This window comes from Labrus bergylta, chromosome 8 (assembly GCF_963930695.1).
Source record: "Labrus bergylta chromosome 8, fLabBer1.1, whole genome shotgun sequence".
Classification (NCBI taxonomy): Eukaryota; Metazoa; Chordata; class Actinopteri; order Labriformes; family Labridae; genus Labrus; species Labrus bergylta.
Window position 1 is genome coordinate 8,572,969 of NC_089202.1, and position 21,419 is coordinate 8,594,387.

Sequence of the window (21,419 nt, forward strand, 5' to 3'; positions counted from 1 at the left end):
TCACAGGACGCTTGTTTAAGAACACGGCACCGCCCGATTCACGGCGGCAATCCGTGATGTCCGAGTTTGTGTTTCTTGTCTGCCAGGAATATGAGAACCAAGTGTTGAAGACCAAAAACCGAGGCAGCTGTGTTTCATCTACATCAAATGTTATTGCTGAGTCAACGAAAAAAATAGAGATTATTCTGTCATGTGACTAAAAACCTCTGCAGTCAACCAAAACGAACGTACCCAACCAGGATGCTTTTAGAGGCTACAATTACATAGAAAAAAATACTTTTACAAGTTGAACTGATTTAAAAAAAGATTTAACTGATTTAAGTTATAACTAATGACACTCCAAAAAGGAATTTGCATCGAATTATGCTGCATGGTTAAATGGAAAATATGTCATCTTAATGTAGTGACACCATATAATGAGAAAGGGCATCAGTGAAATAACACACAGTCTATTTAGTATGAGCTTTACTTGATGGTAAAATTCTGTCATCCTGTTGGCTTAATTCAAATGGGCTTTTCGCAACGAAATTAAGGTGTTGGTTCACCAAGAGAGGAAACGCTTTAGATGACGAAGTGAAAATATCTCAAATGCTGACATGAGTCTGTTGTAGGAAGTTACACACACACACTTACAGTTGGCCTAAATAAAACAGTTTCAACATCTGTGTAATTCTTAAATGTGAAACAATAAAAGCAATGCTTTACGAGCTAATGACTTAATAATATGATATGCTCTTCCTTACAAAGTAGCCCTATTTAAACACCTAAAAAAAACTATTTTGGGGCCCCAGACCTTTTTCATAATCAATAGGAGTTTCTGCACTCCTAGATCTCTGAGAACATAAAGACCTACATCATCACTAAATACATGAAACATGTGTAAAATGTCTGCAGTTAATATAATCATTTTATTAGCACTTTTGGTGGAGGTTGTACACAAAGCTGATGGTTTTTATTATTATAAAAGGTGTACTGTATGAATTTGATGGTTTTTGTTGATGAAACTGTAAGTTGCTGCTATTCTTGGCCAGGCCTCCCTTGAAAAAAGACCTCTGATCTCAATGGGACTAACCTGGATAAATAAAGGTTAGCCTAAATAAAGTTAAAATAAGAATTAGGTGAATTCATACCATCGGTTCAGAAACATGTTATGAGCAAAGCTCCTCAGCGCAGCCTTATGTACAGTGTAACATGGTTTTAAGTCTTGATCAGACTAAGCCTATTATATTCAACTTTACATCCTTAAACTACCTCTTAAGTAAGGTCAGATTAGACCACAGACTGTAGGATTAGACCTTTGATCCACAGCCCTTTTATATCTGGCTGATTGCTGTTTAAGGACCTTATTTCACACAGTCGCAGTTTCATGAAGCTATTTCACTTTACTGCTCAGTTTTTGATCAATACGTTTCAATCTAAATGAGAAGACAATTGACATGTATTAACGCACAATAGTGGTATTTTGCAGCACAAGTGTTTTCTAAACCCCTTTTTGTAATAAAATGTTCAACTTTAATTTGTAGAAGAAGGCTATTATTTTGAAATAAATGCTGACCGGAAGTGCTTTAGCAGAAGACAGCTGCGTGGTGAGAACGTAATCAGTGGGAGGAGCTTAGTGTTCAAGTCAGAGAAGATATTAGCGTGAATCCTGTCAACAAACTCACTTAGAGTGTGATTCTTTACGTCTATTAAATTGACATTTCTTGACAGGGGCGGTTCTAGTTCAATGCAAGCGGTGAGATTCCTTTTGCAGTCTGAAATCGCAATTTAAGCGTTTCAAATGTTTACGATAGAGGGACTGGACGTTTTGTTTAGCTAACAAGGTAACGCAAACACGCTAACACCAGCTACTTGGTGAGCTGGTCTTTTAAAGGCCTGCTGCATGAGTATCCTACGATGCTTACAGCGCAACAGTTATTTTACGTATGAATAGTTGTCATCGTTTGAGAAACAGTCAGACGGTTATAATACTGACAGAGCTGCAAAGCTAAGATTAGCTTGTAAGCTAATCAGCTCGGCTTGTTTATGTTTATTTTTCTACCGGAGCTCTGAGGTGCTGTCTTTGTAGTAGAAACGTGTGCACATCAGAAAACGGTATATGCTATGCTTATTATCTCTATTTTAAAGATTACGTTATGAGTAAATAATTCAACATACTGCTGAGGACACTTAACATCAAATTACACACAGAACCAACGTGAAATCACTGTATGGATGGGATAAGTGTCCTTGCTCTACTGTCTACGATTCCTTATGTTTTCAACTTCTTTCCAGCTTTTGAGAAATACAGGGTAAATGTCATCTGTGCTCTGACCACTGGAACCTCCAGCCCAGACCCTATTTTTTTATGTTTAGTGGTGAGGCGATGACTACTGTCAACATCACCAGAGATATCCTGCACAGGCAGATCAGAGTGAGTAGATGCAATCAATCTACCTGTAATCACACACTATTCATGCTAACTTAAGAAGACCCAAACCACATGCACAGTATCTTTACACATTTCTTACTATGCTATCTGATGAGCAAAAGTCTAATGAGGAATTGAATTCATATCTTCAGGACAAGAGAGCACCAGGCTTTCAAAGGTCCTATCATGTGACAGACCCTTTCATCAAAAGACTTGGACTCGAGGCTGAGCTTCAGGTTAGTAACAGCAAGTCTGTGTAGACACATTAAGGAAAAGCGAGGGAGACCAAGAAGATATTTCTTTGTTTTTTGTCGTATCTTCGCTGTAAAAGGTTTACCTTCTGTCTCAACAGGGTCATACTGGATGTGTGAACTGTTTGGAGTGGAATGAGCGAGGAGAGTAAGTGTTGAAGATTCACCTAATTTACATCTTTAGTTATTAACCTTGGTTCAATTACTGGGTTACATCACAATATAAGTATGTCAAAAATGTGATTATTAGGTTAGTTGGATGAACTGTGTGTACACAAAAGGCCTATAATGACTTCGCTATTTGTCCAAGAAAGAATAAAATTCTAAACATTGCTGCTGCAATGTAACAATTGTAATGTATTTTGATAAGTAATAGTACAAATGTTTACAGATTTTCCACTACTGCACATCTAACATGTCTGGATATTAGTATTAAAAAAAAACAATGCTGCTTGACTCATCTTGTTGATTCTTTTTTTTTTTTTTTGTATAGTTTACTGGCCTCCGGGTCAGATGATCAGCATGCTGTCATCTGGGATCCATTCAAACACAAGAAGCTTACAACTATGCACACAGGTCATGCAGCAAATATATTTTCAGTAAAGGTAAGGAGAACTGAGAGAATGGGCATTTTGAATTTCAGTAGAGAAAATAGACTGAAGTCATTCACAGTGACTGAGTTTGAATACAGAATGATAATGTAGTTGAAGGTGATCGAGGCTGAAATTTGAGTCGGAAGCAAACACTACGGCTCTCGTTGTTTTTCTACATTCTGCTTACATGTGGATGAGAGAAATGCAGTACTCAACTGAATTGAAGGGCATTTAATCCATATTTTTAAGTCAACTATGTAGAGTTATTTTTATCACAACTTAGCATTTAAATTATTGGCTTTAGGCAAAACAAAAACTCCACTGATGGTGCCCCTTTTTCTCATTTACAAATGCTCTCTTGAAGAAACCAACACTTTCTGCACATAGGGGGAGCTGTTGGCCATTTAGTGCATGGCATGTAGAAAACATCTCTTTACATGTTAGGCTATGCTGAATCAGTTTTGGTCTACCACAGAAATTGTCACAAGGCCATACCTTTGTAGCTTCCTGACAGAAAGCATAGGACTGAGGTCAAATACTGTGGGGAAATGTTAGCATTTTAAATTAAGTGGAAATGTTGTTTAATGTCTTTATCCAGACTATGATTCATTAGCACAGAAATGGAAACATAGATGTATTAGTCATATAAGTACTCCATGTGAACACCTTGATAATGCCTTCATCTTTGGTTGCCCACAATTCAATATTGCTAATCATTGTGTGTGTATACTTTTTGCTCTGTTTGCGTCCCCCTAACAGTTCCTCCCTCACTCCGGAGACAGAATCTTGATAACAGGTGCGGCCGACACAAAGGTCCATGTGCATGACTTGACGGTGAAGGAAACCATCCATATCTTCAGTGATCATACCAACAGAGTCAAACGCATTGCCACAGCGCCCATGTGGCCAAACACCTTCTGGAGTGCTGCTGAGGATGGCATCATTAGGTTTGAAACCCAGTTATCCAGAAATGAATTAAATCATGTGTCATGTTATCCCCCCGGTAATATTTATGTTCCATTCCTGGTGTCCACAACAGACAGTATGACCTGAGGGAGAGCAGTAAACGCTCGGAGGTGCTGATTGACCTGACAGAGTTCTGTGGTCAGCTGGTCGAGGCCAAGTGTCTAGCGGTCAACCCGAGGGACAACAACTACCTGGCTGTGGGTGCCAATGGGCCTTTTGTCCGCCTTTACGACATCAGAATGATTAACAACTACAGGTTAGTTGCGGTATTATTTGGTTCTTATGATTACCGGTATTAATCAATCACTCAAATGTGCTACATTCTCCATATCAACTAACCTAACTTTTTACCCTCCTACAGGAAATCTATGAGTCAGAGCACATCAGCATCGGTGCACACATTCTGTGAGAGGCAGAAGCCCATCCCAGACGGCGCTGGGCAGTATTATGTTGCAGGTGCATACATGGCTGAAATATGGCTGGTATCAGATTTATTGAATGGGTACACTAACTTTTAACAATGTGCTTTAATAAGCTAATAAGCTCATCCTTTGTTTGAACACTTCAGGGCACCTGCCAGTGAAACTCCCAGACTACAATAACCGCCTGAGAGTGCTGGTGGCCACCTATGTCACCTTCAGTCCAGATGGCACAGAGCTTCTGGTTAACATGGGTGGGGAACAGGTAATCCTTTAAAAAATGAATAGCCAGAGGAGTTGTGAATTTCTTTTTCATTGTTAAAACGTATCCTTTAACTCCCCGGTTCTTCTAGGTGTATCTGTTTGATTTGACATTCAAACAGAAGCCCTACACCTTTTTGCTTCCAAAAAAGTGCCAATCATCGACAGGTGGGTCTGTGCCATTGGTTGTTATGACAACAAATCTTAAATGGTGCCTTGTGGAAATAAATAGACATCTATATATGTAGTCATTATTGATGAAACTTTGCTTCACAGGGGATCTACAGAATGGAAAAACAACCAATGGCGTCTCCAATGGAATCCACCTACCAACCAGCCATATTCGATTTGCTGAAAGCAAGATGCACTCTTGGTATTTATGTTTACCCTGGTTGGTTTTTGTGCACAGACTTCATTAAAGATCAAGCATGTACATAGGTCAGTCATGCTTCTCTTTCTCTTTTTCGTGCTAGTTCTACCGATCTCCCTGCTAGCTTGGAGAAAATAAAACAACAAGCTAACGATGCATTCGCACGGCAGCAGTGGACCCAGGCCATCCAGCTGTACAGTTTAGGTATTCACCACACCAGCTGCAACGCCATGCTGTATGGGAACAGGGCTGCAGCCTACATGAAACGCAAGTGGTAAGTGTCTTTGTATCGCAGCAGGGAGATGATTTATAAACTACTGTTGAAGGCTATGAAAGTATGTATCAAGTCTTTACTAATATCTGTGATTCACAGGGACGGAGATCATTACGATGCCCTCAGGGACTGTCTGAAGGCTCTGACTCTAAACCCTGCTCACCTGAAGGCTCATTTCAGACTTGCACGTTGTCTCTTTGAGCTGAAGTATGTGGCTGAAGCTCTGGAGTGTCTGGATGATTTCAAGGGAAAGTTTCCTGAGCAGGCGCACAGCAGTGCCTGCGATTCCTTAGACAAAGACATCAAGGCTGCTCTCTTCACCAAGACAGAAACAGGTAGAACAGAGTGAACTGGTTACTTGTCTGATGTGCAGTAACTTATTTGAGTATGAACACAAGTGGAAAATGGAAGAAAACACATTTTTATGTTTGTTTTCTGGATTTTACGACTACTTAAAACTGTTTTTTTTTATACCCTTTTGTTTTGATCTTAGTTTTGTGTTCTAAGACTAACAGACAGTCTTTGTAAATGCATTTGAATGACTCTCTGCTAATAAGTACGATTATTTTTTTTTTACACTAGGAGACGATAAGAAGGCAAACAGCTCCATTAGGTTCCACTCATTCAGTCGGAAGGAGTCCGTCCCTGAGGATGAGCTGGTGTTGAGAGAACGCAGCTTTGACTACAAGCACAGATACTGTGGTCACTGCAACACCACAACCGACATCAAAGAGGCTAACTTCTTTGGAAGGTAAGTAGATCTCAGTCCCAGTCCCATCAGCTCACAAGGGGGCAATCACAAGCTCTGTAGCTGAAGACAGATCTATGAATGGGCAGTAGAGAATAAGTAAAGCATTAGAGAGTAGCTTTCATATATAAATCTTTGATCTAGATACTGTTTCTACTGGATTTTTGTGATCTTATATTTCAATATAAGATCCTTTTCTTTCTCCACAGTAAAGGCCAGTACATCGTCAGCGGTTCAGATGATGGCTCCTTTTTTATCTGGGAAAAGGAGACAACTAATCTTGTGAGAATCCTGCAGGGGGATGAGTCCATAGTCAACTGCCTGCAGCCCCACCCCAGCTACTGCTTCCTGGCTACTAGTGGTATTGACCCTGTTGTGCGGTTATGGAACCCTAGACCCGAGGTAAACAAGCTGACACTTTATAGTATTTAATAGGTCATGTTGGGGCACAGTGCTTCTTGGTTTGATTACCTAACTCTAAAATCATACTGATTCTTGGAATGTAGTTTGTTTAAATATCCACACTCTTCCTTTGATGCATCAACCAGTGACCATCTGAGAACTTTGTTAAAATTAGGTGGTCATGTGATATTTGGCGACTTTAGCAGTTCCATGCATTTTAATTTCAGAAGACGCAATGAATTAAAGGAAGAATGTGCAACTTTTTGATCCAGTAGATGTCGCCCTTGAGCACCAGCATTAAACCAAAACAAAGTGCTGTTTGGCGACACCTCCGCTACTCTGAAGCCTCCGCTCTCCTCCAGCGGCACACCTCCAACCCCTCTCCACTCCAGGCTATTTTCTTATTCTTTTCTCTAGTCCTTGACTAAAACAGCTTTATACGCAAGGCCGTCCCGTCCATGTAAAGATGATGTAAACACGGCTCTGACAACAATACAGCTGGAGGGACTCGAGCTTCTCACTCATTGTAGACAGTCATGACTCAGAGAGACATTTACAGAGGATAGACTTCACATTCTTCCTTTAACTTGTTGTCATGTACAGTACAAGATGTACAAATATATTTGAACGTCCTTTGCATTTCAGCTGATTCGGTATCCCTTTTTCTTTCCCTTTTCTTTTCTCATAACACAGACTGAGTGTGACAATGTCCGTGTGGTGGAGGACATGGAGGGCGCGGCTCAGGCGAACCAGCGGCGTATGAATGCTGACCCACTGGAGGTAATGCTGCTCAACATGGGCTATCGCATCACGGGCCTGCGTGGCGTTGGTCCAGAAGGGTCCGATGATGAAGACAGCTCAGAGGGACAAGTGCAGTGTCGGCCAAGCTAAACAGAAGTGTCAGCCATTCAATTGAATGGATGTAGGAAGCAAGAAGCGCTCGCCCTGCCCAGCTCTCGTTTGAATCTTAATCCCCACCCCTTAGAGTCTGACAGAAACATTGAGTGAATGTCATGTCACATATCTGCACTATGCATCACCCTCCCCTGTCCAAAGAGAGGACTGGCGGAGATCACTTTTGGGGAGAGGAATTCATGGAGGATGGAGAGTACATGCATTACACCCCTTCATTGCACCAACAACACCTCTGCCTCTCCCTCCACGCCCCACAGTGGCAGGGGCACACCTTGAGGAGAGCACCTTCCACGTCACTCCCCCGTTTCTCACAAAGAAGGAGGAGTTCAGCACTTATCCCTCCTCAGGTTTATGTTGGAGAGAAACACAATACGTAGAAGAAGAAGCTGGAGGTTGAGCGACCTATTCTCAGGTCAGGGTGGCCACACAGCAGTTGAGTCCTCCGTGGAGGATCAGATCACAGACCAGAAGAGAGTGCTTTGTTGCATCTCCTGTCTGCTACAGTTGGAGCTCAGAGGTTTAGTGCCTGCTCATGCAGAAAAGCTGCACGCCCAAGGTATCCATTCTGAGTTAAACTCATATTTTAAGTTGGAGTTTTGGTCACAGGACACCTAAACTGAATTGTCCACATTTTGAAAGTTGCAAGTGTTGCTACAATGAAATATATTTGTAAGCTTTGTTTGGTTTATAACTGTCAGAAAAAAAAAGTGTTTTCTTCTGCCAAAGGTTGTAATCTGTCATTTAAATGGCCAAGGCTTAAAAATGGTCTTCTTTGTTTCATTGAAACATGATTTTGGCATACAGTGCTCTTTTTAGTTAAGAGGTTTTACTACAAAAGATTTTTGACAAGGTCAAGTATCAATAAAAAAAAATTTGTTTAAAAAAAAAAAAAAAGCGTTCTAAAATGTTTTTGATTTAAATCAAATCAGTGTTGTTGGTCCTCTGGCATGAATTGTCAATGGGAAAGTTCTGTTTTGGGTATAAATGGGGCGCAGATGCTAATTTGTGGTTTGTTGCAACTATGTTTCTGTTGGCAATAGACAGGAACCCTATTGTTCCTGCGTACAGCCTGCGAGAGTTTAGCACTAGTCCTACTACCATCAGGGGTCCAGTCCTGCTTGCTTGGGGCTTATCTGAACATAGTAGTGTGCAAAAAAGGACACAGAGCCATCCTAACTGTTGTTCAGTGAACAGCAGATTTCTCCCAAAAAGGGTTAAATGTCAGGAATGAGTCCTTAAAATGTAACACTAGGCCTCCATGTGTTTGACTTTTTTTCATTAATTTGGGATTATCTGTTTTTATTTGAGAATTCCTGCAAAATCCTTTGTTAAGCACAAGGTGAAGAATAAAATTAACAAACACCTTGTCTGTATTTTTCTTTTTTGTTTTGCTGTTCTTTTCATCATAACAGATGATGAATTGTTTGTCCTTAACAGTTACACAACAGATACAGAAGAACTGACACATTACTAATTAGGTTGGGGAAAATACTGTAGGTGAGACTCTCTGGTGTCCTGCTCATTCATCACTGTCTGCTGCTCTACTTCCCGCTGTTGCTGAGTAGACTAGAAATGTTTGCACAGTACATCACAAGCAGGAGTCATTTGGAGAGCTTCTAACCACATATACTGAGTGTAATGAGCTGACCCAGCTTAAGGGGTAGGTGATAAAGTATGATATAGCTGACTGAGTCTCTGAGTTTGACCAATAACAAAAACATTTTCAAAATTTCTGCCATAATAATTTTGAATAAATATTCCAGATAGTCCTCCACTTAAGCACATGCAAAATGAAATAGCTGTCATTAATACTGTGAAGTAAGGAGCATGGAAGCTTAGAAAATTCTCAGGGACAAATGTCTTGATAACTAAAATGAATGACATTATATATTTTTAAAGCATCATAAACATAAACATAATACACAAGTAGTAGTAAGTTATTTTCATCGCAAACGTCTAAACAACTGCATTTTGTGATATTCGCCGCCTGTAAATTATTTTATTTAAATAATTATTTATTTATTTTATTATTTTTACTAATTAATTTTTAATTTTAATTTTAATTATTTTTTATTAGGTGCAATAAAGTGACAAACTGGTGATATACAAATGAGGCACAAAAAAAACAGACAAGGTCAGGACAACGACTCCGAAATACAGTAAATAATAAAATTAAACAAATAAAGACAGCAAAATACTAAGACATCAATAGACACACAATATACTACGAACATAAAAAAAAACTACAAAACTATATGAAATACCTAAGAAAGGATACAAAAAGTGAAAGTAGCGATAGAGAGAAAGGGAGGGAGAGAAGGTGCCGCCTGTAATTTAGAAATTACTGGTAAAAAACCCCCCCCAAAAAACTACTTTTAAATGATAAAAAAACATTTAAAAAGAAAGCTCATACAATATCCAAAGATGTTGCCGTGCAAAAACAGTAGGTATTTTCGCTTTATTACATCTTGCAGGCGTCAGCCTCATTGAACGCCAGGTGGCGCTAAAAACGAGTGTTGTGTTAGAGCTGGGACTTGACTTGATCCTTTCAGCGTTCCGTATAATCCGTCACTGTCACACCGCCGTGACGTCATTCCAGGCAGTGATGGCGGAGGTTGATGAGACCGACGTGATGATGAACTACCACGGGGATTTCTTAAAAAGCGACAGAAAAACCAGTCGCTACCCTTACTGCATTGTTTGGACACCTATTCCTATTTTATCGTAAGAAGCTAACACGTCTCTAAACCCTGGTCTTGATGCGACAGGTTGTTATTCAGCTAATATCAGATGAAGCTGTTCTTATAAACCTACGTCATTGTTAGTGTAATGCATACTGTATATTTTTGATATACTCACGTATGCATGTCTGTATATCGATGTAACGCTGTTGTTTTATGCTGTGTGTGAATATTGCAGGTGGTTGCTCCCATTCATCGGCCACATGGGTATATGCACCTCTGCTGGGATCATCAGAGATTTTGCAGGATCATATTTTGTCTCGGTGAGTAGATCCACTTTACAGAGGCTGTTCACAGAAGTGTGCTGGCCCTGCTGTAGTCCAGTGAGGTAGGAATGAAAATGCAAAACCCTGCGCCTGCAGAAGCTGCCACTCACACAGTGTAAGTCTGTCACAATCACTTTCAATGACTAACACAATTGTTGTTGTTGTTGTTTTAATCCAGGAGGACAACATGGGTTTTGGGAGACCAACAAAGTAAGTTTATTCTGGTCTGTTTCGTCTTTCAGCAAATGGTTCATAACAATAACATTGTTATGTCATGTTGCAGGTATTGGAAGCTCGATGTGGACAAAGTGTGTGGCAATGGTGCTGCTACATGGGACAAAGCAGTGTTTGACGCTTCTGAGGAGTACAAGTGTCGACCAGTGAGACAGCATTCATGTTTTTTGTAATACATATTTCCACATCGTCATTGTTAGCATCGTAATAAATACCTTTTCTCTATTTGTCTGAAGCACAATCTATGCTTAGATAACTGCCATTCCCACGTCGCCATGGCCCTCAACCTCATGCGCTACGACAACAGCACGTCATGGAACATGGTGAACCTGTGTATGCGGTCTCTTATTCACGGAAAACATGTGAGGTATGTATGTTAAACAAGTCATCCAGCTGTTTGTATCACCATTCAGAGACGCTCACATGTAGTATAAGCAATACATAATAATAATAATAATACATTTTATTTATAAGCGCTTTTAAAAACTCAAAGACACTTTACAATAGTTAAAACATAAAGAACAGCACAGTAAGGACAGACTAACGGACATCGCAGCATTACAAACAAATCATAAAGATAACAACAATAAAGGTAAACCACAGACATGACAAAATAACAGTGAGTTTGATATTCAGCTCCTTATTATGATTGTTTTATCATTTGGTAGATGTGTTTTGTCTTGTTCAACAACACGTAAAGTAGTGATTGAACAACCAACAGAAAAAAAACATTTATATGAAACTGTCTTTATGAGGGATAACTTATGCTGTTTGTTTCATTGCATGGTCGGGCAGTGTTTTGGTGATTATTTGGTCAAATGTAGATAAACAAGGTTCTGATTGAATGTATTGAATTAAATTAAATTCACTTATAACTACTCAAAAAAGCCAGAGGCGTCACGACTTACGAAGGTCGAAGCAGGAATGGTGGCCGCACCAAAACAGTCCGATGCTATGACAGTTTGTGCCTATATATCAATGCTGTGCGTAGTTTGACATTATCACTGAATCAACAATAGAGAGGAGAACATACTGGTCAACAGAAAAACAAAATAAAGCAGCTCATATACCCGCACACAGATTTAGCCGTTTGCCCAAACACCTGAATGGAAATGTTAGCAGGGAGCTGGCAGGAAACGTTTCCGGTAAAATCAAGGTGAAACCATTGGCTGTTTGCATTCACACATGCTGCTCATCCTGAAAATGATCCCACAATGTTTCAGGAGTTTTGTGCATTTGTGAGAAAAAAAAATCAGAAAAAACTTTGGTAGAAAAAAAGCTTTGATGGGACTAAAGAATTCAGCATCATGGGGAAACATCTAGTTCCTGATGCTGAGCCAAACGCACCAAGAATGTTCCCAATCTTTGAAATAACTGTGCTGCTGTTCACTGGTGAGCATTAAGAGACATATGGCTCAGAGAATCCCCCTCATTATTCTCGGCTGACCCACATAGAGAAGCGCTGGCGTCACAGTTTGTGCTGCCTCCGCTCATACATACCCACAGCACAGGAGTCCTTTTAAACTGGAGACGAGTCGTGTAATTTATCACTGACAACCAGCGCTCCCCCTCTGTGTCACCACTGAAGGTCACCCCTCCGCTGGGGCTCCCCGCACAGCCTGGGTGGAGAGGACAGTAGGACGCGGGCCGGGGTGCGTGTAAGGGGGAGAGGGAGGGGAGAGGGAGGGGAGAGGGAGGGGAGAGCTGTGGGCCTCTGAGAGTAAAGAGACAGGAACATGTGATACTTCAACACCTTGCATGCCCTTGTTTTGAGTGTGCGTCACCCTTGCACACGCTCTCACACCATCCAGATGTTTCTCTAACACATCGCCCTCTCTGTATCTTTCAGCTGGGCAGCGTTCCTCAAAACCTGGTTCCCCTTCTTCATGCTCTGCGGGGTCCTCGCCACTTTCATCCTCACGTTAAACCTGCAGTAGTGAAGGAAGCAGCTCGGCCGAATAACTTCACAGACTTTACACTCTGTTGTAAGATTGATGTGTTTTCATGGGACTTGTGTTTATACAAAAATTCCATCTGAAAGTCTTCTTTGTCTCTTGGTTATCTAGTATCTTGGAGGGTATTTAAGGACAGAGTCAGGCTGTATGTGAGTAGTTTTAGTATCAGCTATTTATAGTTTAATGTTTCTTTGTCTGTAATAAGTATTTATGAGTTTGTGAGATGCAAAAACTTAAATATCTACTAATCAGCTGCATTCTGTATTAACTTGTAAAAAAGGAGTTTATGAAGGGAGATGATAATCTCCAGAATTGCACCACAGCCGAGCCGCACGGTGGAATCCAGAAATGTGTTTCTCAAGAATGGCAGTGACAAACGTGTTTCCACCTCGGCTTATGCACATTTCAGTGATGTATTGCTTCAAATTGGCTTACTAAATCAAGACGCTGAAAGTCTTCATCAGTTATTTGTCTCAGAGATATGAGCATCTACCAAAGATAGAATGATGTAGGACCCACATGTGATGAATAATGGTTTTGTGCTGTAAGAAATCCTCTCTCCATTAATGGATAAAAAAACAAATGTTTCCATTTTTCTTCTTTGACACGAGTGTGTTTTTATTATTTGTGTATTATTTGACAGATTCTGAATGCTTTATAACTGCATCTCAATGCTGGAATGTCAACTTAACTCTGCAAAACTATTCCAATTATGAGCAATGGTACATCATAATATGTATATATATTTTTATTGGTTTGATTTTTATTTATTACTGTGTGTCTATTTAAGTTGAAATGTGCCTGTTTCTTAAAAAGTTATTTAGTATGTTCTGTGTACAGATTCCCCCCCTGGCAGTCTGCGGTGTAGGTCACAACACGATTGTCCTCTGTACCTTTAAGGGAACCACACACCTTTTCCATCGAGCAGATTCTGCGTGTTATGAACTTCATCAATTCACAGGAACCTCTATTCCCCCCGAGTGGAGCACATTCAGAGGGGCTGATACTAGAGCGCTCTTTGCCGCCTCTACAGCTTTCACTAGTCTGTTAGGACGAAAGCAGCATTTAGAATTTCACTCTTTCAGCCGTTCATCTTCTGTTTACATTATTTGATCTTTCGTTGTAATCGTCTTTACCTAAGAGATGTGTTTTCTCGTGCTCCGAGTCTTTTTGGGAATCCTCCTCTGTGCTCAGTGCCAGTGCTCAGAGTGTCCTCTCGGCTGTGAGTGTTTTTCTGTGACTCGAACAGTGAAATGTGTCTCCACGGATCTGCTCTCAGTGCCAGAAAAAATTCCAGGATATTCAAGGAATGTCATCATCAAAGGGAACAATATACATCAGATTGGACCTCATGCGTTTACAGAGCTGGAGAATGTCACTAACATCATTTTAAGCAATAATAGGTGAGAATGTCGGTGTTTTTTTTTTTTTGCTGTTGCTTCATTTGTATTTATTAAGCCATATTAACTTTCTTGATGTGTATCTCAGAAATAAACCATTTCCTCTCCTCCGAATGATTTTTGTTTTATTTGACAGTAGCATGAGGTGCAGTATCTAAACATGAAAACAATAGTAAATGGACAGATTTAACTGTTAGTGATGTTCACAGGATCACAGAGATGGCATCCCACAGCTTCTCTGCCCTCCTCTACCTGCGCTTCTTGGACCTCAGCGGGAACACGCTGGCTCTCATCCACCCAGAAGCCCTCAGCATACCTGGCAGTCCCCTTCAGGAGCTCAACCTGAGCCGCTCGCTGCAAAACTACACCGCTCTCACAGACCTTACAACGGCTCTTCGCTGGGGCGGCCTTGGGGGTCTGCTCCACCTCGACCTCTCTGGGAACAACCTGGCTCTGCTGCCGCCCGGCATGTTCTCCCACCTCCCTAACCTGCAGCAGCTCTTACTCACCAACAACTCCCTGGTGGCCGTCTACAGTGGGACCTTCTCTGGCATGAACCATCTGCAGGTTCTGGACCTGACACATAATGACTTCAGGACCTTCAGGGATGATGCTCTGCAGGAGATTGAGAAGCTTGGCAACATCCGGATCCTTCTCGGTGACAACCCCTACACATGCTCCTGCGAAATCCGTGAGTTTGTGTCCTGGCTGAACGAATCGAGAGCTCAGGTTGATGTGGAAGCTGTGAGGTGCACCTCCCCAAGTAAGTTAAGTGGCACCCAGGTGCGAGGGCTTGGCATCCAGGCCATTGGATGCATTGGTCCAGACCAAGCTGAGGTGGCAGACCTTTCTCTGCAGACCTCCTATGTCTTCCTTGGGCTGGTTCTAGGGTTTGTGGGCATGGTGTTTCTTTTTGTGCTCTACCTGAATCGAAAAGATATGAAGAAATGGATCATTGACATGAGAGATGCATGTCAGGACGTCCTGGAGGGGTATCATTATCGCTTTGAGATTGACTCAGATCCTCGGCTGGGGCACATCCAGGCGGGTAACGTGGGCTGCAGAGTACAGGGGCATTTAGGATCTGCTCCATCACAGGAACTGCCAAATGACACGTGCATTCTCAAGGTCCCTGCAGATACACAGGTCAAACAGGTGACAGCCTCTTCCACAATGCTCCGTTAGAGCTGGTGAGAGAGAAATATGTAAATGTAAATAGATAATGCTGATAGATTCACTGTAAAACTACAAGTTTCCAATTAATAGATAGCAGTTATAAGCTCACCTTAAAGTGCCTTTTTTATTCAGGCACCAGAGCATTATATATGTATATTTACCTCAATAGTGTGTGTTTATCAAATATTTTATAAAACATATAATACACAGGATGTATTAAAAAAATACATCTAGAATTGCGTTTTTTCTTTGCTGTTTGGTTTTAGCCTTTTAATATGTTAACATGAGCAGAAAATTGCCTGAATGGGAAACGGCATCGATGGCATGAAAAATGTATGTTCATATTAGAAACTGTATACACATTTTACAATAGATCTTGATTAGATTATGTACTTTGAAATTTAAAAAAGCGTGAATTAATGGTGTGTGTCCATTGTGCTAGAATTTAAATGTGGTTTGAATTATTTGAAAAGAACTAGATGTTTAATGCCACTTTATGACATTAAACTTGTTTTTCAATTTGTTATAAATAAAAACAACTTGATGAATTACTTGTTCTCCTGCTTTGTTGTGGATGCAGTGAAACCGCAAGAAAAGAAAAGTGAAACCGTGCTGCACACACTCTTATTTTTTCTGCCAGGTGACCCTACTACTTCAGTTCACAGTTTGGGTGATTTAGTGTTTCCATGAGGGAAAAATAGGGCAGAATGAAAGAACTGCTGAGGAAAACACCTGCTGGCTCTTCAGCAGTACACCTCTGTCTGTGTCAGAGTGTGTGTGTGTGTGTGTGTGTGTGTGTGTGTTTTTTCATGTGATAAAGTCTACTTGTAAGAATGTGTACATCTTGACCATCAGTTGTTATGTTGTATCACATGCTACAAACTTTTTCAAACTTTGAAAAGATTCGTTTTTTTTTCACTATCATAATGAAAAAGATTTCTCTTTTTCTCTTTTCCTGTTCATTCTTTCATCCCTTACTCTCTCTTTTTAAAACTTTCGTTCCTACTTCTGTGATTTTATATACGCCTCGCGTGACGTCACCACTCACCTGTGGGTGGGTGTAGATTCTGGGATTAGCAGTAGCCGCAGGTAATAGCCAAACATTGAGAGACTCTCAGCTACTCAAGACTTGAGTTTTACAAAAAGGAGACGACACGTTTGTGCCAAGTTGATTCGGTCGGTCGAGGAAGACGACTTTAGCTTTGCATACGTTTTTTCTTTTGATGGAAAGTCACCTGGAAATATTTGGACGGTCCAAAATCGAAGTCTTTCTTTCGCTGTTTGAAGTTTTCTGTGTGAGACTTCCGCGGTTTGCTCGCTGAACAAGTTCCCTTGGATCATAGACAGCCATAACTCATCTTATGCGGTAAGTGAATCTTAGTAGACTAAATCAAAATAAAAAGCGGTCGAATGTCGAATGGATTTTGTTGTGAACTAAAATGAGTCTACTGTAAGAAAAACAAGAGTGAAACGATATGGCCCAAACATTTTTTAAGGGCAGCAATCAATGCTCTCGGTTCTTTTACATGCTCAAAACTTAAGGGGAGTCGTCTTAACTTGAAGCTTCTTGTTTACTACGCAGGTGTTCAGTGTAAGTTACATCAGTGTGGTGTAGAAACAGAAGGCTGGGGGGGGAAAACCTGGTAATTATATCTAAAAAGTGCCTTTTTTTTTTCCCCCACCAGGTCCCAGGCATTCTGAGCCATGCCTGGCCACAGCACAGAGGCTCCCAAGGCGTCCCGTGTCTACAAACACCACAGCTCTGGCTCCAGAGGGGGGAAGTATCGCCAGAACAGGACTATATCCAGGGAGAGCACAGCCAGCCAAGACTCCTACAAGAACCCTCATGGGGAGCATCGTGTGCATGAGCATCACAATGACCAGCCCCGGTATTCAGAAAATAAGTACAACCGCAGCCGAGGCCACCCGAGGAATGGCACAGGCCGGGGCTCAGAGACTATAGGATTTATTCCCGGGTCAGCAGACAGCACACCTGCCAGCAGACATACCTGCGGCTCCTGTGCCTCCATGGGCTGGAGCAGCTGTAAGGCTCTTATCTGCTGTGTGCTGACCTGCGGATTTTATGGCAACAGGGAGCCATGTCTGCCTGTTAATGAGAGCTCCACAGACCACCCCCCTAAAGCAGTCAGTGAGCCTCACCCTCCCAATGGCATGGCGGTCACAAACCCCACTTGTGGCATCCCTTTGGAGTCAAGGAAATCTCCAAAAGTCTCAAAGTTGCCCACCAGTGACAGCTTCCGCTACCCGGATGTTCGCATTGGAGGCCAGACTGTTTGCTATCATGCTGATGCCCCTAAACGGACCCGCACGCCTGGTAAGGGGGAAAGCCAGCGACCTATCAGCAACACTAGCTTGTTATCGCGTGAGGACTACGACCTGGATGATCTGAGTGACACGGGCACAGACATTGACTCCCTGATCACCAAGAAGCTTCTGGAGCTTTACGCCCTGCACCAGATCGACCAGCTGGCCAAGTGCACCTCCGACTCATCGTTCTCCCGCAAGACCAACGAGATCAGCGAGCTCATCTACAGCATCGCCCAGGACTACAACCTGGAGGAGCAGGAGGCCGAGTGCAAGCTGGTGCACGGGGTCATCCGCATCAGCACAAGGAAGGGCAAGAGAAACAAGACCCCCCATTCGACTGGACAACAGCGGCCTAACGGGAGGAATGACGGGACCCTGCCTGACAGCGGCAACGAGACCATGACCAACACATTCATGAGCAGTGACTGTAAGTATATCGTTCAACATTTTAAAAGCAATCACATTAATACGTGTGATACAGCATAACAAGATTTTTCACCCCTACCTGCAACATACCAGATATACCAATCATCTAATCTGTTTCCGTAAATGAGTCATAGTGTCTGTTGGAGCACTTTGTTTGTCTCATAGTTTTAAGCCCTAATACAGCGGGCATTTACAGGCTGTGACCTAATAATAATTGGTGAACCTGGGGCAAGTTGAAACAGGTACAAGCTGTCTTTTCTAAAACAAACTGCACAACAGCAGAGATGAAGTGATTATTTTTCAAACCAGAGCGTATTTTTTTTTTGTCCGCTGAAGCTGCATGTCTACTTGTGTTTACGTTTGTGTTTTTGTCCTCCTGCTGCAGTTCCAGAGGTGAAAGTGTCAGAGCAGACGCCGTCAGACGAGCTGGCACGGAAAATGAGACATTACAGCGAGAGAAGTGAGTGTGCATGTGGGGACGTATCATCGCCCCTTCATTTGGGTCCAAATGAATGAAAATAAGAAGAACAAAGAGTTTAATACAATCAAGAGTAAAGAAGAATCAGATTGAATGGGCGTGTAATTAGTGTTTTAGAAGTATCACATGCTTTATTAATAATTGTATTTATGGTGCTGATGGAGCTGTACTTGTCCCGGGCATTGAGGTGTAACTACCATCCTGGGGAATCGGTGTGTGAGGCTCATTCTCTGCAGTCCATTGTACCTGCTGCAGCTGCAGGCAGTTTCTCACCTCCTCTCTACTTTCCTCTAACATACCACTCTGTACGCAGTGAAAGCCCTGCATTCCTGCCCTTTTCTCTGTATATTACAATCCCTCGCTCATTAGCTGCCTCCTCCCCTTATCTGCCACCTTACACCCACCCATCAATCTGTCCCCATTCTCCCCTGCAGCTCAGCGGTCACGCTACACCCCCTGATTGAGTCACATTAAATATAAGCCACAGAATGTCTTATGTCATTTTAGAGAGCAGCTTGGGTTACAGGTGGATTACTGTGCAGAAGCTCTTTTATTTCTTTTCATTTTGTGTTGTTCTGCAAAGAGGCTGTTTAAAGGACAGGGTGTCTTGTTACGTGTGTTACAATGGGGATGCAACACAATGTGTTTCCACAACTTTCACATGGCGGCCTGAGGATGTGGGGTTAAACTTTTTTTTTTTTTCTGTCTTGTGTTCCACGTGAACTATCACTGTAACGCGTTTTCTTTGCAGTGCATTGAATAATCTCTTTCTCCTTCCTCCTCAAGCATACTCCTCCAGCACAGCCACAGCCTTTTCTGCCTACCATCACGACACCGAAACAGACTCCTCAGGCGCTCCTCTGCTTCATCTGTGATGTTTTGGCCCAGATGGACAATGTTAACCCTCCATAATGTTATTTTTGTTTGCTGTTACTGACTGGAGCACCTTTAAATGGACCGTTGTTTTCCTCCTTTTAGAGGTCCTGCTAATGTTTGCCATTGGAGTGTCATTTAAATAAATGGACCTTTATCTCTCCAGCAAATGACCCTCTGAGGAAACAAAGTTTTTTTTTTTTTTTTTAAATCATGAGAAAGACGATGCTTATCTTTTATGTTTGCATTCAGTGTTTAAAGAGACTTGACTACACTCTTCCTCACAGTCAGGCCAGAGGACAGAGACTGATACTAGAACATGACCATACTCATTCTTGACTGTGATGTTTTTGCAAGCCATGTACTGTGTGTATATAGTGACTCCTGCCATTTAGACTTCTTTTAAAGCATGTTTTGACCTGAAAACTGCTGTGTTAAGCCATATTGTACTGTACATATTTCAAGGATTTCTTGGTTGTAAAACTTTTTTTTTTATTCACAGATAAGTCCTGTTTTTAACAAAATAAAAATGTCCATGCTTGTTTATGGCTTTTCATATGTATGATCCAAGGAATTATCTTTTTATGTGCAGAAAAACTCATTTATTTCTCTGTTAGCTTCATGCTAACAGAGAACTCTTTCAACTCTTTAAAAGTTAAGTTGTGTGAATATAAGCAGCTTTGTTGGTTTTGCACCTAATTATCGGCTCTCACATATCAACAAGTCCCTCCGTCTGATCGCTTTCTGTCTCTTCAGCCTACTTTTTCTGTGTATCTCTTGGATTATTGTTGTCAAACTCATCTCCCCGAGGTCACTGTGTTGCACTAGGTAGGCTTATTCCGCCCTCAGCAGAAGAAACTTGTTTGGCTGGTTCTGGCAGAAAGGAAATAAAATCCTGGGGTTTGTCTTTGTCATTCATTGCAAAGGAAAGAAGCAGTGCAGAAAAACCAGGTCGATTTCAGGAACTGTTCCCTAAATCAAAGTTAGAGTCAAATGGCCTGGATGCCATGTACATTTTGTAATATCGGCAGGGCGGTAAATGGAAATATTTAATAATAGTCAATGAGAAAATGTAAATTGTGCTGCTGTTGTTTATGAACACTTAAATTAGTGAAAATGTCAGCAAAAGAAATATGAACTCTGCTATTTTGTCTAAAGGGCAAATGATTGAAACTGCATTCTCTGTTCAGTGAAATGTGTTTTTCTCAGCCTGGAAGTCTTCAGAAATGTATTTGAAACGGCTGCACAGGCATCCGGACTTATTCTCTAAAGTAGTAAAGATAATTCAATAATTATTGTTGAATTAAATATCATGCAGAAAAGCCCAGTGAACTTTTCTGACAAATGTTTTGCTCTTTGTCATGCGTCTGTGATGTGTTCAGTTGTCCTGTGTAACCCCGTTTCCTCTGGCTCTCTGCCCCCACCAGCACATTCCTGTTTTACCTGTATGAGGTGTCATGTGGAGGCTCGCTGTTTCACAACCTACCAACATGCCACAGACTGTATTGGATAAATCAAGAGGTGCTTGTTCCACATTAAATATGTCATTAAGATTAACATTAAGACACTTTGCTTAGCATCCAGGCCATTTGTGTAGGGGCTTAGCCTAGGCTTTTAAGTTCCTTATTTTAAAGTGTCTCCGTGTGAAGATGTGACTTCCATAATATTCCACTAGAGGGAGCTAAAATACCACTGAGGTAGCAGCAATTTTTGAAGGCACAGTTTTTGCTCAAGTCCTTTCAGATAGTTTAAGTTTTCAAAAGAACTTGAAATGCTTCTCATATGAGTTATAGGTTTAGGGTTTATCTTGTAAAAAAAATAATTGGAAGAGCTTTTTTTTATTCTTTGTCACAGTTTGCCAATTTTTCAACACATTTAGCCAAATAATTATGAACAACTGTGTACAATTTGAGCAATGTTGTATCTGGCTTTT

General features: G+C 41.4%; 4 protein-coding genes across 8 annotated transcripts; all 4 read left to right on the forward strand.

The window, feature by feature from the left end:
• Positions 1–1,594: 1,594 nt before the first annotated feature.
• wdtc1 (WD and tetratricopeptide repeats 1) lies at positions 1,595–8,976 on the forward strand. 5 transcript variants are annotated; one of them, XM_020648999.3, is made up of 16 exons: positions 1,595–2,094; positions 2,275–2,413; positions 2,563–2,646; positions 2,763–2,809; positions 3,155–3,266; positions 4,014–4,201; positions 4,294–4,476; positions 4,582–4,676; positions 4,789–4,904; positions 4,993–5,068; positions 5,177–5,273; positions 5,374–5,544; positions 5,644–5,879; positions 6,127–6,295; positions 6,502–6,694; positions 7,388–8,976. In XM_020648999.3, exons 2-16 carry the CDS (start codon positions 2,348–2,350, stop codon positions 7,583–7,585), a joined length of 2,031 nt encoding a protein of 676 aa, XP_020504655.1. In that variant the 5' UTR covers positions 1,595–2,094; positions 2,275–2,347; the 3' UTR covers positions 7,586–8,976. The 5 variants fall into 5 exon arrangements, with proteins under 5 accessions (XP_020504655.1, XP_020504654.1, XP_020504658.1 ...); XM_020648998.3 differs by having other exon boundaries at positions 1,595–1,823; XM_020649002.3 differs by having other exon boundaries at positions 1,595–1,823; positions 2,356–2,413.
• A 1,199-nt stretch (positions 8,977–10,175) lies between these two features.
• Positions 10,176–13,410, forward strand: LOC109995305 (transmembrane protein 222). The gene is made up of 6 exons (XM_020648950.3): positions 10,176–10,333; positions 10,529–10,613; positions 10,795–10,826; positions 10,900–10,996; positions 11,087–11,217; positions 12,700–13,410. The coding sequence occupies exons 1-6, from the start codon at positions 10,215–10,217 to the stop codon at positions 12,785–12,787; spliced, it is 552 nt and encodes a 183-aa protein (XP_020504606.1). The 5' UTR covers positions 10,176–10,214; the 3' UTR covers positions 12,788–13,410.
• Positions 13,411–13,560: 150 nt separating this feature from the next.
• On the forward strand, positions 13,561–15,929 carry LOC109995304 (trophoblast glycoprotein). Its single transcript, XM_020648949.3, has 2 exons — positions 13,561–14,208; positions 14,415–15,929. The coding sequence occupies exons 1-2, from the start codon at positions 13,949–13,951 to the stop codon at positions 15,388–15,390; spliced, it is 1,236 nt and encodes a 411-aa protein (XP_020504605.2). The 5' UTR covers positions 13,561–13,948; the 3' UTR covers positions 15,391–15,929.
• A 509-nt stretch (positions 15,930–16,438) lies between these two features.
• Positions 16,439–20,030, forward strand: kdf1a (keratinocyte differentiation factor 1a). Its single transcript, XM_020648980.3, has 4 exons — positions 16,439–16,747; positions 17,067–18,136; positions 18,521–18,595; positions 19,400–20,030. Exons 2-4 carry the CDS (start codon positions 17,086–17,088, stop codon positions 19,486–19,488), a joined length of 1,215 nt encoding a protein of 404 aa, XP_020504636.1. The 5' UTR covers positions 16,439–16,747; positions 17,067–17,085; the 3' UTR covers positions 19,489–20,030.
• The last annotated feature ends 1,389 nt before the right edge of the window (positions 20,031–21,419 follow it).

Excerpts from the sequence above, each read along its gene's own strand:
- wdtc1 (XM_020648999.3), top strand. The coding sequence starts at position 2,348 with ATGTTTAGTGGTGAGGCGATGACTACTGTCAACATCACCAGAGATATC. Across the intron at positions 5,274-5,373 it reads GAAAGCAAGATGCACTCTTG|TTCTACCGATCTCCCTGCTA; the intron begins GTATTTATGTTT and ends TTTTCGTGCTAG. Across the intron at positions 5,880-6,126 it reads CTTCACCAAGACAGAAACAG|GAGACGATAAGAAGGCAAAC; the intron begins GTAGAACAGAGT and ends TTTTTACACTAG.
- LOC109995305 (XM_020648950.3), top strand. The coding sequence starts at position 10,215 with ATGGCGGAGGTTGATGAGACCGACGTGATGATGAACTACCACGGGGAT. Across the intron at positions 10,827-10,899 it reads GGTTTTGGGAGACCAACAAA|GTATTGGAAGCTCGATGTGG; the intron begins GTAAGTTTATTC and ends GTCATGTTGCAG. Across the intron at positions 10,997-11,086 it reads AGGAGTACAAGTGTCGACCA|CACAATCTATGCTTAGATAA; the intron begins GTGAGACAGCAT and ends ATTTGTCTGAAG.
- LOC109995304 (XM_020648949.3), top strand. The coding sequence starts at position 13,949 with ATGTGTTTTCTCGTGCTCCGAGTCTTTTTGGGAATCCTCCTCTGTGCT. Across the intron at positions 14,209-14,414 it reads ATCATTTTAAGCAATAATAG|GATCACAGAGATGGCATCCC; the intron begins GTGAGAATGTCG and ends TGATGTTCACAG.
- kdf1a (XM_020648980.3), top strand. The coding sequence starts at position 17,086 with ATGCCTGGCCACAGCACAGAGGCTCCCAAGGCGTCCCGTGTCTACAAA. Across the intron at positions 18,137-18,520 it reads CACATTCATGAGCAGTGACT|TTCCAGAGGTGAAAGTGTCA; the intron begins GTAAGTATATCG and ends CTCCTGCTGCAG. Across the intron at positions 18,596-19,399 it reads GAGACATTACAGCGAGAGAA|CATACTCCTCCAGCACAGCC; the intron begins GTGAGTGTGCAT and ends TTCCTCCTCAAG.